Source organism: Centruroides sculpturatus, unplaced genomic scaffold (assembly GCF_000671375.1).
Source record: "Centruroides sculpturatus isolate CEXI.00-Female unplaced genomic scaffold, Cexi_2.0 scaffold156, whole genome shotgun sequence".
Classification (NCBI taxonomy): Eukaryota; Metazoa; Arthropoda; class Arachnida; order Scorpiones; family Buthidae; genus Centruroides; species Centruroides sculpturatus.
Window position 1 is genome coordinate 439,696 of NW_019384398.1, and position 16,508 is coordinate 456,203.

General features: G+C 29.2%; 1 protein-coding gene across 1 annotated transcript in view; it reads left to right on the forward strand.

Annotated features, from left to right (window-relative positions):
- Positions 1-1,104: 1,104 nt before the first annotated feature.
- Positions 1,105-16,508, forward strand: part of LOC111618499 (sulfhydryl oxidase 2-like) — a 31,781-nt gene continuing 16,377 nt past the window's right edge. The window contains exons 1-4 of the mRNA XM_023360038.1: positions 1,105-1,441; positions 12,462-12,562; positions 13,124-13,275; positions 13,357-13,542. Of these exons, the coding sequence (XP_023215806.1) occupies positions 1,219-1,441; positions 12,462-12,562; positions 13,124-13,275; positions 13,357-13,542 (662 nt within the window). The 5' untranslated portion in view covers positions 1,105-1,218. The remainder of the gene's footprint in view (positions 1,442-12,461; positions 12,563-13,123; positions 13,276-13,356; positions 13,543-16,508) is intronic.

Sequence of the window (16,508 nt, forward strand, 5' to 3'; positions counted from 1 at the left end):
CTGAAAAGAGGCTCTCTTAGTGCCCACGGGGCGAAAAGAGTTTTTAAAAAAAGTATATGTAGAGCATATACAATTGACATAATACTTGGATCAATTAAACACTCGTCAGTTGACGACAAAATTACAGTAAATCGCCATCTCACGCCACATATCCTGATAAAACAATTATAAAACTTGCAAATTGCTAAATTTGAATAATTGTTATGACACACAATAAATTTTGTATATTTGAATATCGCGTGATATATCCAATGCAATAGTTGATTCTTGTACAAATATATAATTTTAATTGTTTTTGTTCTATAGGTACCAAAATGATCTTTTTTCACACTACTCGTCAATGTTTTTAGGTGCACAAGTGCCCACCAGTGGCCAAGCGGTCTTTACCATGAACACTGGGAGTTCGGTCGTGGTTTCGCGCCTCGTTCAAAAGGGCTGGCCACGTGGAATTTTCCGGGTTTTCTGCACGTTTGTAACGCGTAAATAGGGGCCAGTTTTCCTTAAAAAATACCTCCCGGAAGGCATATCGCTCAAGTGTTGCGTTGCCATAACTTAACAAACAAACAGGTATACAATGGGATGTATATCTAGTTTTTCAATGATAGTGAAGAACGGGGATGCTTTAATTATTTTTATATGAAATTTATAAGTAATTATTACTTATAACAAATATTAATCAAAACAAAAACCTGCTGTGGCTGATGACTTGTCAGTTTAATTTTTTGAAATAAATAATTACAGAGTTGAATTTTGTTAGCATTAGTAATCAATATACTATAATTATTTNGCAGTCTACCTCTCGACCCGGGATGGGTCGAGAAATTCCCAGGAATTTTTCGGGGAGTGGTCTGTCCGGATATGTCGGACCCCGTCCCTCACCACCCGGCCGCTCCATTGTGGGCCTGGCCGAACCCATAATGGGATTGATAAAGGAGGGTATCCACGGGCCGGAAGAATTTTTTTTTTAATATACCAACATTTAAAACACTTTTGTGTAAATAAATATTTAAATATTATATCTTACGATAATAAAACGCCACCTGGATTATATTTAATATTTGTAAGTAAAATAATTTTTATTAAACGGACAAAATATAATCCAGGTGGCGCCGTCGACGATTATTTCTCATTATTCGATGAGATTTCCGGACGATGTTTAAAACTTAGTTGCCATGGCAATAATACTTAGTATCGTCTGATTTCTATATCGTGTCGGTTATGGTTTTTATTGTGCTGTTACTATTATTATTTAACGAAGTCCAGTCGTACGGTGAACCTTTATACAGTTCCAATGATCCCATTTGGTTGTTAGATTCCACTAATTTCGATCAGTTCGTCTTATGTAAAGATCATTTTTGGGTGGTCGAGTTTTATAACAAATGGTGCGGTCACTGCGTCAGATTTGCGCCTACCTGGAAGGAATTTGCAAGGAGTGTTAAAGGTTTGAAGTCGATTTATTTCTTATAAACTCTTAAAATATGATATAACTTGTCAAGACTTGCTTTAATTCTATAAATGAGTACAATTTTTCCAAATTTTGTACTTTTACTCTGTTTTTTTTTTTTTCTATATGTCAACACTCCTAAATAGTGATCATATCTGATCTTGGAAATGTTTTGGTCCTGTTATGAAAGTCTTCAAAGAAATATAAAAATTGACACTATCGGATCTTAAATTGAGGTTACTTGATAATTGTGTGTTTACATTAAAGCTTGCCAACTCTTGAGAGTTAATTCTGAGAGTTTTCCATTAGAGGAGCAAGAATTTCGGGTGTCAAAATACCAGGGCTGTGGAGTCGGAGTCGGAGTCGTGGAGTTTTGGTGTTTTAGCCGGAGTCGGAGTTGGATTGGTAAGGAAAAGTCGGAGTTGGAGTCGGTATATTTTTACGCGACTCCACAGCCCTGCAAAATACTGTGTCTTATTCTTTAGTCTGTTTTAATGCGGTGACTGTTTTGCCAGGTAACTAACGGTCGAATTGTAACCGGCCTGGATCCGGGGAATCCGACCGCAGAGCTGGCACTCGTCGTTTGATATCCCTTATTTGCCTACGTAAAATGAAAAGATTTTGTTTTCAAATGCATATCTTGATATTCAACTCGTGTCATGTAATATAAAAATATGTCTGAAAATTTTATATAAATTTACAAAAATTGCTGCTCTGGTTAAATGCCCAGTTTACCTGTATGGTTGTCTGCCCCATCCGACTGTCTAATTGAGCCGAAAGTTGGTGTTGACGTGATGTGATTTCTGCCCGGTGCTCTGAATATCAAAGCGCATCTTGTCGAGCAAATATGAGAATGGTCTTGGTTAGGAGTTCAAGAATTTAAGACTTTTTTTCCAAATTCCAGTCTGGGACAGTTGGAAACTGCAGTTTAAATAGTTATAACACACAAACTGTATGAGATAATGTAGTTTTACTTATACTTCTTAAATACAATTTCATTTGTGTCCGGCAAATTATCAAAAATCATAAACGATTACGAAACATTAGGATCGTCTTCCAGTTATTTATAGTAAATCTATAAACATTATCTCTGACACTTATGATTTTATAAACATTATAAATTGTAAAAAAAGTTCATTCTTAATAGCTATTTATACAAATTTTAAAATTAATAGCAATCAATACTTCCAACAACTTAACACCTCGTTGAATAATAACGATCCACGAAAAAACCTTTTTTTACGAGTGTTATTGTCACTATTAAATTCCACAAGTAATAGTGACAATAACACTCGTAAAAAAAGGTTTTTTCGTGGATCGTTATAAATATATAACAATATATTATTCTAAAAATCTCTCTTTTTTGTTTTATTTATGATTTTTGAAATGTTTCAGTTTTGTAAATAATTATTATAACTACATAAGTAAATACATATACCCAGTGGTGATATTCAGCGGGTTCGCACAGGTTCGGCCGAACCCGTTGTTAACATTTTCAAAGTTTTCCGAACCTTGTTAAACATATGTAACATTTCTCAATGGTTTGATTCTTTTAAAAATATTAAAATATACGTATTATACTCTGTAACACTACTAAACTAGAGCCTTCCGATGCACTATTTGAGCGAAAAAAAAAATTGTTAAGGAAAAATTTTCTGTTACGAACCCTTTGTTAAATATTTCGAATGTCATCCCTGCATATACCTGTACTGTACATAACACTGTTGTAAATATTAGATGAATTAACTATAAAATAATTTTAAAACAACTAACTGTAAGTAAATTTATAAGTGTTCTATATATTTGATACTTCCTCTAAAACCTTTAGGAAATGCAATAAATAATACATATTAAAATATGATTTGCATTTATTAATTTATGATTTATAATAAAAATATAGCAAATATGTATGAAAGACTGACGTAACAACATTTAGAACAGACAGCAGATGTTTTATTGTGATTGTGCTTATTGTTTTCATATTAATTGAATGAGAAATGTTTAATATAATGTTAGTGTTCCCTATATATTTAAGTAAATAATACTTTTTGGAATGAAGCATATAATTACAGTGTAATAAAATACTAGTAAAACTTTAAACTTATATTATATAAAAAACTTTTCAAATAAAATGAAAATAACATAAATTTTAATGCATTATTATATTTATTACTTTAAAATAATTAAATGATATCAAAATACAATGAAATAATAATTCATTTTATACATTTGAGAGACTTTTTCACAAATTAATATATAATTTCTAGAAGCTAATCAAAAAGATACAAAATTAATTTTAGTATTTGAAATATATTTTAGAGAAAATATCTGTTGTAAAAATAAAATTATATTTAAAGTAACAACATTTTAAGTAAATTTTACAGTAATGAATGTGAAGATAAGCAAGTTTCTTATATTTTCAATTATACTTAGTAATTAGAATAGAAATTCAAATTGTAATACTTATAGTAACAATTCAAAACTATATATCTAAATTACTAAAGAAACAAGTTATCACTATATATTGAAAATTATACTCTATATGTCATATTATCCTCAAATAAATAAAATAAATTTAATTACAAACATTAAATATTGCAGAATAGAATTTAAAACCATCCACCATTAACAACTCATTCACTATACTTCATATTACAAATGCTTTATCATATTCATTGTCAGATACTTACACTTAATATGAAAGTGCCAGATGTTCATAATGTATGTAATGTACATATATATATATAAACCAAGATGAAATGTAAACATTATTTTATAAAATACTTTCGTTTCATAATTGCTATTTTTATATATTTAATAATCTCCTTTCTTGCCAAATGTAATAATTATTTTATTTAGACTCTAATTATGCCATTAATTAATTTTTTTCAAATTATTTTGTATCAAATTTTATTGAATTTTCAATTATGCAATATCATGCTCAACTATGTATTGATCCACACACTAGTGTTATATAAAGCTAGATGATGATATAATATGATTGAAATAGCTTATATCGATTATATGGTGATAATTTTAATTAACATAATTATTTTTATGATCCAAAAATATAATGCAAGTAATTAATGTTCTGCAGTTGATGTATAAAACTGCCACCCACAGAGACACTCGGTTGTGCTGACGTGTAAAGTAAAACTGCCAATAAGTTGATGTGTTTCAACCAATCCTCATTTTATAGATGAACAAGTAAAATAATAATAAGATGACTGAATAAAAAAGAAGAGAGATTATTTTTAAATTATATACGGTAAACATTTTACACAATCATTTCTAGTCATGACTACATATAAAAGATAAAGAATAAATTAAAAATACAACAACATTGACATTAAATAAAAATAAGTTGTTGCTCTTTGAATTTTTATCTGGTCAAATTCATTTTGACCCATTTAATTATTGAAGCATTTCTTAATTAACTTAAGGTTAGACTTCATGCATGTAAATCTCAATAAAAAAGATCATTTATGCTGACTTACTATAAAAATTATTGTAAAATAGTTTATTCTTGATTAAGATTGCATGCAGTCAGACTATATTAATGTAACATTACCACAATATTTATTGCATTAGGCAGTGTTAAAATGAAATAAAAGTAAAAATTCAAATTTTTATTACAGACTTTGCCCAATAGTTTGTGTAAAGCATGAACAATAAAGTATAAGGAAAATTCTCATTTTATAATATACAATAAGAAATAAATAACAGGACAAAATAACTGTCATTAAAATTATTATATATGTATATTGATTGTCCTGAATTGTTAAGTACTTAAATTCTGTATATTTAAATTAATGAAAATATTAACCCATATCTACAGTATTATATCTGTTTTATGAATATATAAATTTAGTATATAGATAAATGTTATTTTGTAATATTAATAACTGTATGAAGTATTATATGATAATTATTATTTATTACATAATACAATGCATAAATATTTATAAAATTATTCAGCTGTATATAAATATTTAAGTCAGAAAAATGATTATTGGCTAATATCATTATCATTATTTGATATCAAGAATTATCAAAATTTATGAAATTAATTAATTTAATGGCCCAATGCTAACAAACTTTGAAGTTGAAATTGTCAACAAATTTCATTTCTTGTGAGTAATGTTTGTAAATGGTGATTATAACAGCTTATCCATCAATCAGTTTACAATTAGCCTATCTGTTTTTACCTCTGGAGCTTATACTCCAAAAATGACAGTATATGAAAATCCTATAATTTTATATATAGTTAGAATAAGCTATTGAGAAATCAAATTTAAATATTTTATATTATTGATAAATTTTTATTAATTTATTTTATATTTGATAAAAGTATTTTGTACATATTAATAATACTATGTCAATAATAAACTTTTAAAAGAATTTATAGATAAGAGATAAAATCAGAATTTAGTTATTATTATTAATGAAATCAATACATTAAGAAATATAATCTTCATACATGTCATATTTAAGGAGATAAGTCAATACACAAGACGTTTAAAAGGATGGGATTTTAAAAAAGAAAAACAATAATAATGGTGATACATTCTATATATATATATATATATATATATATAAATTAATAAAGAATAACACAATACAATAGAGTAAGGCAGAACTGAACAATATACTATTTAATTTTTTAATTCATTACAAATGAGCTAAACCCCATAACCCCCATGTGTACAGCCTTGGTGACAGAAATGCATTGGTTAACTATATTGAAGCTTATTGATAACATCCTTGTTATTGTGTATAATAATCCCATTCATTTTGATATGATGCAATCTTTCAATTATTAATTAATTTAATGTATAACTGAACTACAAACTAAATTTGTAGAACTTTTAGTTTTACAAATTGATTTTGTATAATTATAATAAAAAATTTAAATCAAAATCATTGTATATAAATAAAAATTTTCTAAGATTTTGAATATTAATATGGCAAGTTTACTTAATTTGTGATTGATAAATTTGTAAACAAATAAAAGATTAGTTTTTGTTAGGTGTATTTAACTCTTTCCTAATCCACTATGACTTCTGTCGGGTCTGCTATAACATTGCTGGTAGGGTGTGACTGGCTGCTCATTCTGCACATTTCTTTTATGCTGTTTTAGCCTTTCTTTTAACGACCTCCCTGTGGCTCCGATGTAGTCTCTCTCTTATATGGTAAGTTATAGTAGACCCGACAGAAGTCATAGGTCTATTTAATACTCTAAAACATTCTGATAAATTCTTTTTCACAATATCTAGACATATTTGCTTTATCTACATCTTATTTCTAGAAATATTGACTTATAATAAATAATTAAATTATGCTTTTTAATTCAAATAATCTCTTATAGAATGTTTGTAATTCAATAAAAATTATTTTTAAGGTTCTCAAGGAAATTATAGTTTTTTTAAAATCATTTAAAAATTTATACAAATTCCTTTTGTGTAAATGCTGCACTATGAAATTTTTATATACAGTACAGTTTTTTGGAATTAAAATATTTGGATGTATCATACTTTAAATCAGCCTATTTTTCTGTAATTAAGAATGTTTTTTGAGACAATTAACTGTGTGTGTGTATATATATATATATATATATCATATGTAATTTCCTATAATGTAATTCAATCAAAAGAATTTAAAAACTCCAAAATTTTGTAGGGTTTTAAAATCTAAACTAATATGGGAAAGGAATTGTTATTGAATCTAAAAGCATTAACAACATACTTTTGCTTCTAAATAAGACTTCTTCATTTTGATAATTTCTATTTTATTATTTATTTATATAATCAAGTTAATATCATATAAACTGATTTCCTTGTACTAAATTTAAAAATTAATCAGTTTAAATTATTGTAAACCGAAATAGTAACATGTTCCTAAAACCTTTTTCAATTTTAATTTGTCTATTTTGTTCTGTGTTATATATACCTGAAGATGTCTATTATTTACAGATGAAAACATTAGTAAAAATTAGTAATTTGAGGTATATGGTGTAGGTGTCTTGTATATGCTTAGATTTAAAAAACAACTAGAAGAAAATACTTTGTATATTCTTAAAAATGTAAAAAAAAATTTATAATAAGAGTATGTAAAAAGTTACTGTGCAATGAGAAATTTGTAATGACATGAAATTATATGTATGGCATTATATACAAGATCTGTAAGATGTCCTCTGTTTCCACTTTGTTGTAGATGATATTACTGCTTGCTTATACATGTTCTGGGTTTTGGACTACAGTTTTTGGAAGATTTCTTTGCTGATCACATAATCTCTGGTGGAATTTGGCCTGCTGGGTCTCTGGACCACAACTTCCCTAGATTTTGGGCCTCTGGGAGACATTTCTAACATTTGCTGTAGGAGAAGTTACAATATAATATGTAAAACTTTACTTGATAAACCTTTTCCATTGCACAGTAACTTTTGGACACCCTGTTTATATCCAAAATAATCCTTTTGAATTATGCTGAGTTCAAATTTGACATTGTCTTGAAAAATAACTTTTATAATGTTTAATTGATTACTGTTATCAAGTTGAGAAAATTATCATCTAGGCGTTAATAACCAACATCTATCGCTACAAATAACAAGCGCTTTCAACGAAACTATTTTCGTCTTCTTCAGGTTAATTAACAGAACAGTTAATGTTCTTCAAATTCAAAATTACGGCAACGGCAAACCAGCCTTGGAATAAAAACAAATAGAACAAAAACGGAGAATTTAAAAGATGCGCGCTCAGTGCCGACGCGCATGAGCAATAGATTATTTTGCGAGAATGCGGAGCTAGCGACGTTGTTTTAGTCTGTTGTACAAGTTGACCCACAAGAAAGGCACATCCAGCGTGGGAGTGTTGCATGGATTTAACACGCTGGTAAACAGCGCCTCCCATATATACAGGATGTTTCTGCTATCACACTGTTTGAGTATCCCCACCTGGTCCCACCTCGGAGAAAATTGGTGTTGCAACACTAATCTTGCCAACTCGGTGTCGCATCTACCCGTACTAATAGATTGTTTGTGTTCAGAGATGCGGCAAGACAACATTCTGGATGTCGCTCCGATATACTGGGTATGAGCACCCGATGTTGTACTTTCCAATGGGATGGAATACACTCCAGACCGCTCTAGTACAGACAAAGGATCCCTGTCGTTGCATAACACTCTTCTAAGGTTTGGCCGCGGCGACACTGGCAGGAAGAGAGCATGCTGCCTAAAAATACGGCAAACGCGGCCGGTAATACGGCCACAGAATGGTAATGGCGGCTGGATTATCGTACATTTTTCCGAGGCCTGTAAAGTTGTGTCAGGAAATAGAGATCTTTTAACCTTTCCAAGGATGTACCTGTACTTAGATCTAGCGTAACCCGCCGCGCTTACCGCTGCACTTATAGCCTCAAGCTCGATGTTGACAAGAGCTTGATTAGAAGAGAGCAAAAAGGCCCTTCTAATTAGAGGGGCAATAGCAGCGTTGACGTAGTGTTGCGGCTGGTACGCGGTGGCCGGGATTAAAGGAGGTATGCTGTTGAACTTATGGAACACGGAGAACAATATCTCATCCTGGGCTTTGGTGATCTTTAGATCTAAAAACGCAATTTCTCCTCCCTTTTCCTTTTCCCAGGTAAACTTGATGGTAGAATAAACCTCCATAAGAAAATTTTTGAGGATATGGAACGCTTCTAAGCGCGGCAGGTTACACTAGATCTAAGTACAGGTACATCCTTGGAAAGGTTAAAAGATCTCTATTTCCTGACACAACTTTACAGGCCTCGGAAAAATGTACGATAATCCAGCCGCCATTACCATTCTGTGGCCGTATTACCGGCCGCGTTTGCCGTATTTTTAGGCAGCATGCTCTCTTCCTGCCAGTGTCACCGCGACCAAACCTTAGAAGAGTGTTATGCAACGACAGGGATCCTTTGTCTGTACTAGAGCGGTCTGGAGTGTATTCCATCCCATTGGAAAGTACAACATCGGGTGCTCATACCCAGTATATCGGAGCGACATCCAGAATGTTGTCTTGCCGCATCTCTGAACACAAACAATCTATTAGTACGGGTAGATGCGACACCGAGTTGGCAAGATTAGTGTTGCAACACCAATTTTCTCCGAGGTGGGACCAGGTGGGGATACTCAAACAGTGTGATAGCAGAAACATCCTGTATATATGGGAGGCGCTGTTTACCAGCGTGTTAAATCCATGCAACACTCCTACGCTGGATGTGCCTTCCTTGTGGGTCAACTTGTACAACAGACTAAAACAACGTCGCTAGCTCCGCATTCTCGCAAAATAATCTATTGCTCATGCGCGTCGGCACTGAGCGCGCATCTTTTAAATTCTCCGTTTTTGTTCTATTTGTTTTTATTCCAAGGCTGGTTTGCCGTTGCCGTAATTTTGAATTTGAAGAACATTAACTGTTCTGTTAATTAACCTGAAGAAGACGAAAATAGTTTCGTTGAAAGCGCTTGTTATTTGTAGCGATAGATGTTGGTTATTAACGCCTAGACGATAATTTTCTCAACTTGATTACATAATATCCAGCGTGAAGTCCAAGAATAATTATTAGATGACTGTTATATTGCACAAATCTTTCATGCTCTATACCAGAGGTACAGTACATATGCTTTTTTTAACACACTCATTTTTTTTTACACACTCATTAGAGCTATTTTAATTAATATTTACTCCCTTCTCACAAGACTCGTGTGAATAAGAAAATGTTTCAATGTTAGAATGAATATAACAGCAAGAATAATGAATTTTTCTACAGACAGACAGTAAAAAAAATGAATTTGAATTTTATGCACTTTAATGTTCAGTGCTACAATACAAAAATGCAGTAATGAATGCAAAATTTCAAAAATTATTATAAAATTTTCACGTTTTCATATGAAGAAATGAATATGTAACAAAAAATAAAAATATTGTGAGACAACCTCAGGATTAAATTTTAATTTGAATCAAGGAAAAACTAAAAAAAATTCCTAACAATTTTTTTATATAAAACCATGGTATGAACTCACAGTTTTATATAAAAATTGGTATGAACCTCTTCAATTATAAATAGTGCCTATCAGTGGCTGAGTGGATAAAACTACTGAACGGGTACGTGGTCATGAGTTTACATTTGATCATTGGACTGGCCATGTATAATTTTCTCAATTTTCATATGTTACCTAAATAATGGAAAATTTTTTCAGAAAGGAATATTTGCTTTTGTCTCCTGCTGGGAAAAGTTTTTAGACTAAAAAAGGTGTAAGAAAAAAAGCTTAGTGTATTTTCAAATAGGTAATTTAACTTTTTAATACAATTTGTTATGAAAGATTGTATCATACTTTCGAACATGCCCCATACATTGAATAATTGCTTCCACTGTGGTGTCCACAAATTTCATTTTTGTTTTCTTTTGATCCTCTCTTAATGAAATCAATTTAGTTTTTTTATTTATTTATCTTTGTATCTACTTGTCCCATCATATTTTACAGAAACAGTTACAAAAGTTAAAAATCTTTTTCTTAAATGGTAAATAAAGTAATTTTTAGTAGAGTGATCTGTAAGACTAGATGCATATTGTTGCAGCAAAAACATTTTTATACAAATGTTATGTATTAATAGATGATATGGAGATAGATGCATAAAAGTTAATTGTTTTAATTGAAGACATTTTTTATGACTTTACAAAAGGATTGTGACAACAAAGATATCATTTACAAACTTTATATTTATACAATTTCTTTCCAAACTTTTTTATCTTAATATAATAAGCAATCTTTCATCTGGTGTAATGCTCTGAAATGAAAACAAATAAACTTAATCAAGTAAAATTTGAAATTTGGTCTCATTGTTTCTTAATTTATCTTATTTTCTTCAATTTTCTTTTTGATTAATTGGGTGCTTCCTGACATATCTACATTCATTGCCATACAAGAATGGTACAATGTTGAAATTGCAACAGCTGTCATGTGCAAAAGAGAGTAGCAAAACATTTATATAAAGACTTTTTGCTGCATCAGTGTGATTCCAGCCTAACAAAGCAATAATTATATTCAAAGAAGCATATTAATGTTTACTCCCATTTATTTTCAAAATACTTTTAAAATTTTTATGCATTAAGTTTTATGTCAAAGGTAATAAAGTAAATTACTGGTATTTGGGTGAAGGGACAATAACTGATTAAATGGTAACACCATCACTTGGCTGATTTTTAGCAAGTTGCACATTGTTATTTAGATCATATATTCTTAATAATTAAATAATCGGTAAATGAATTATTTTTTCAAAATGGAAATAACCAAATGTGAATTTAAATATGTTGTATATTTTTTATGTGTAGACAGCGATGTCACAGATTCTTTTGCTAAATTAAATTTTTATGGTCAGTCAAAAGAAATTTGTTGACTTTTCTGACCTTTTTTGTAAAATATAATGAATAGTTTTGTAGGAAAGTTTATAAATAAAAAGAAATATAAATTTCCCCCCCAAAAAAAAGTTAAGAAAAAAAGAAGACAAAATTCAATGGCATGACAAAACCAAACACAAACATGTTTACAAAGGCCTCACACAGAAACATGCCACAAAGAAAACAGCTTATATGATTGTTTTCTAAAAATAATACTATTTTTTAAATTCTATTTTTTTTAATTTTTTAAAATACTTATTACAGAAATTAAAAATAATCCAAATCTGGAATTTGCAAATCAGAATTAACATAAAAATCTAGAATAATCTTTTAGATAATTAAAGTGTAAAATTTTATTACTAAAATACATGTGAAGAATCCTTATATATTTTTTAAAGTGCAATATTTTCAGAGGTATAAAGTTAACAGGTGGTCTAAATCACCCTGTATGACAAGCAGCTTTTAAATCAAATTTTTATTTCTTTGATAGTTATAAATCAAATTTTTATAACTTTCAAAGAAATAAAAATTTTGTTATTGTGTAATATTAAGAATAATTTTAATTCAATTATTATTGATAGAATTTTAAATATTTTTTTAGGTTGGAAAAACATAATAAAGGTTGCAGCAGTAGATTGTTCTGACGATATCAATGTTCAATTGTGCAGAAATTATAAAGTTACAGCTTATCCAACAGTAAAGGTGCAGTCATTTATTATTTTGCTTTTGATTAAAATTTATTATTAAATTTTATTAATATTAAAATAGTAATAAGCCTAACAAACTGGTTAATATTGGGCTATACCAAAGAAAAATTAAGCTAGAGAATTTCGCTTAAAGGTAGACAGTATTGTTAAAAAAAATGGCACTTAATTAATAATCAGAAGATAATTAATTTAGAAGATTCTGAAGAAAAGATTGACCTAATTATTATTATTAATAATGTAATTTGGGGTTTATGTGATTTATATGAAATGTCATAACACACACAAGAACCTTAAGTATCTCCAGCAAACTTAACTATTTGCCCATATTCTTACTTATATTAATCATTCAGAAATATTTAAAATAGTTCATGTCCTTTCTTATATTCCAATTTGGAATGTCTGATACTTGACAGATCTTACTTACATATCAAAAACATTTGTCCATATTCTTTCTTATATTAAAGTTCTTTTGAGTGTTATGCTGTTTATACATTTTTCCAGATGTTGAAGAATTTTTGAATTTATATCAAAATTAAAGTATTATGAAATTATTTAGGTATTTAACATTCAATCCAGCAGTGATGATCCTCAATATGAAATAGGAATAGAGCATAATGTTACTTTTATAAAAACAGAACTTATTAATATTTTAACATCACTTTGGCATATTAGAACTCCCTTATCATGGCCTTCATTATTACCAGTCAGGTATGTTTATGAAAGAAAAAATAAATAATTTAAAACTTAAATTTTTATTGCTATTTCTAAAATAATTACTTTACTTTATAGAGCAATGTCAATTAACCAACTATGGCGGCAATTCCCAAATAGCACATCTGTTACAGTTATTTTAGAGGATCCCTCTTCAATTGTTGGTCGTGAGGTGATTATGTATTATTTAAAGTTATATTCTGTATTAATATTTAATTTTATTTTAATATATATTCATGATAAATTATTTTTAGTATCTCAGCTGTAGAGAATTGCATTTTCTATTAATTTCTGTTTTTATTTGTTGTTCTATTTGTAAATTTGTGTAATTTTTTAAAAAAAATGTAATATAGATAATCGATAACTGAAGAGGAGTGCTAAAACACTCAAAATGCTTATTTTAGAAGAAATAAAAGTTGTTGCATCAAGTTTGTGATCTTCATAGAAGAAGAAATAAAATATAAGAAAAAGATTTTTCTTTATGAAACTAGTTTTGCAAAAATTTACACCAGAAAATTAAAATTATTTCCAAGAAGCTTATTATAAATAAATATAACTTCTTTGTATATAGTGAATGAAGTTTTAAATCAATATGAGTCCTCCTTATTTGGATCTATATCAAATTATTATTTCAGCAATCCAAATAGTGCTGTTTATTTCCCAAACTTATAACATACAAAAGTCATCGTGATATGTTGTAGATTCAAAAGTCAAATGTATATTTAATAATTTGATTTGTGCACCAAATGTAAGTTTGTTTTAATAATTTTGTTGATAAAATTGGGAATTTATTTGTAGCTTTGTTTTGTATAGTTTTAATATGTAACAATTGTATAACAACTGAAGAGGGATGATATGAGTACAAAATGCATTTTGTTAAAGGTACTAAAAAATAATTAAAAAAAAAAGCGGGGAGAATTATAACATACAAAAGTTGTTGTGATAAGTTTGGGAAAAAATAGCACTCTTTGGGTTGCAGAAATAATAATTTGGTCAGCTATGAGTATTGTATTCAGTAGGGGTATTCACATTTCATAGCTTTTCTCACTATACTAGCTTTTGCAGCTTTCTCTTTAAAGCATCAGTTTTTCTGATTTCATTTTCATTAGTACAGGTTCTATAGTAAAAGCCAACAGTTTAATGGAAAGCTTCTTCAATGTAACATTCACCGATTATCAAAATTTGCCAATGGAAACCTGAGTTCATTTTGCGATTCAAAAAAATGGTGGAAAGAATTTCTCAAAAAACCTATGCCAATTAATAAAGTGATCCTAACAAAACTGAAATGAGAATTGCAAATCATTCTGTTGGAATTTATGTTCATAGTTCATAGCTTTTATAGAATGCTGCTCTTATGAAAGCAAGAATAGCTTCTGATCATAACTTTCCTTAATGTAATAATAAAAAAAATTATTTTCTAATAAACTCAAATGATTTACTTACTTTTCTGCATAACATATAATTAATTATGTTATTTTGATTATTTCATGATAATTATATGCTATCATATATTCATATAGGAAGATAAATGATTGTTAAACTCTTATCTTATTAAAATCATCTTTTTTAATATTAAAATATTCAGTTTTGATTTGCCTATTATAAGCAATAATTAATTTAAATTTTAAATCACTTAAAAATATATTTTTTTTAACCATTTGTTTTCATGAATTTTTTTATCAATAATTGAGTCATTCACAAGCCAAATCAATTAACTCTGCATTTCAAATTTTTTTAAATTTTAGTGTCAAAGCACTTGATATACTTGTAACTTTTTATATTCATAAGAAGTTTCTCTAATAATGAGGATTAATTCCACTTAATGACAAAATTTTATTGGCCGTCAAAAAAAATTTTATTGTTTCAGAAGCCAATCTAATTAACTCCATACTGTAATGTAAATCTGCCAGTGCACACTAACCAATGCCTTGTAGATAATGGTAAATTATTTAATGTTATCTCATCACAAAAAGTAAGTAAAAGAAATTAGTTACTTCTGCGGCAGTTGGACTGTAACTAAGTATACTTGTGAAATATTGAACAATTGTTTTAATTTTGGTGGCAATTGTTTTTAGAAAAAAAAAAATTATACCATATATCAAGATGGATGAAACTAAAAATAATTTTTTTCATTATTCCTATTAAACATGATTCNAAGTGTAAAGAATCTCCTCAAGCACTTTCCAGCACTTAACCAACGAATGTTACTATATAAAAGCAGATTTCCATACTCAGTTTCCAATTCATCCAAAAATGTTTTAAATTTTCGGTGTGTAAGAGAACGATTTCCGCCGCGAATTAAATTAGTAATTTTGCAAATGTTGTCCATTACGTCTTTTAGTTGTAGGGATAAACCACATAATGCCTCCTGATGGATAATACAGTGTAACATACGACATGTTATTCCTTCTTTTTGCAAAAGTCCCGCGAGCCCGATATTTTTGCCCGTCATAGCTCTAGCACCGTCGGTTACAATAGCAGTGCACTTGTCAAATCCGCCAAACTGCTCTACTGCACATTTTAATTGTTTGTAAATATCTTCACCTTTTGTTGTTCCGTGTAATGATTGTAATTTTAAAAGTTCTGAATAATTATAGTTTTCATTTACAGTTCTTATAAAGATAAGCATTTGACTTGTATCGGAAATGTCTGTGCTTTCATCCAATGCTACCGAAAAATAGCAACAACTATTGATTAGGTTTTCTAATTTATTAGTGACATGTATGCTAATCTCGTTTACACGTCGGCTTACAGTCTGGTGAGAAAGTGATACTGTTTGAAATTTTCTTACCATTTCGTTGTCATTAAATGCTTGAGCCATTTTTATGGCACATTTTTTAATTAATTCTCCATCCAAAAATGGCTTCTTTGCCTTTACTATTTCTAAACAAACTTCAAACGATGCAGCTACAGATGCTTCTTGAAATTTTGGTTCTTGATTAAAATAATTAGTTTGACGATCCAGCTGCTTTTTCATTTTTTTCACTAGTGGTATTTTCATGTCTCGCGTGTACGAATGATACTTTTTTTCATGCATGGAAAGATAATGGCGCTTCAAGTTATATTCTTTACACACAGCTATGATTTGTAAACATTCCAAACACTGTGGTTTACCATTATGGTTCAGAATAAATAAATAATCTATCTCCCAGCGATCTTGAAATTCTCGATTTTCGAGGTCTATTTTTCTTTTATTAGTAGCACTCATATTCAATAATTATTTTAATTAA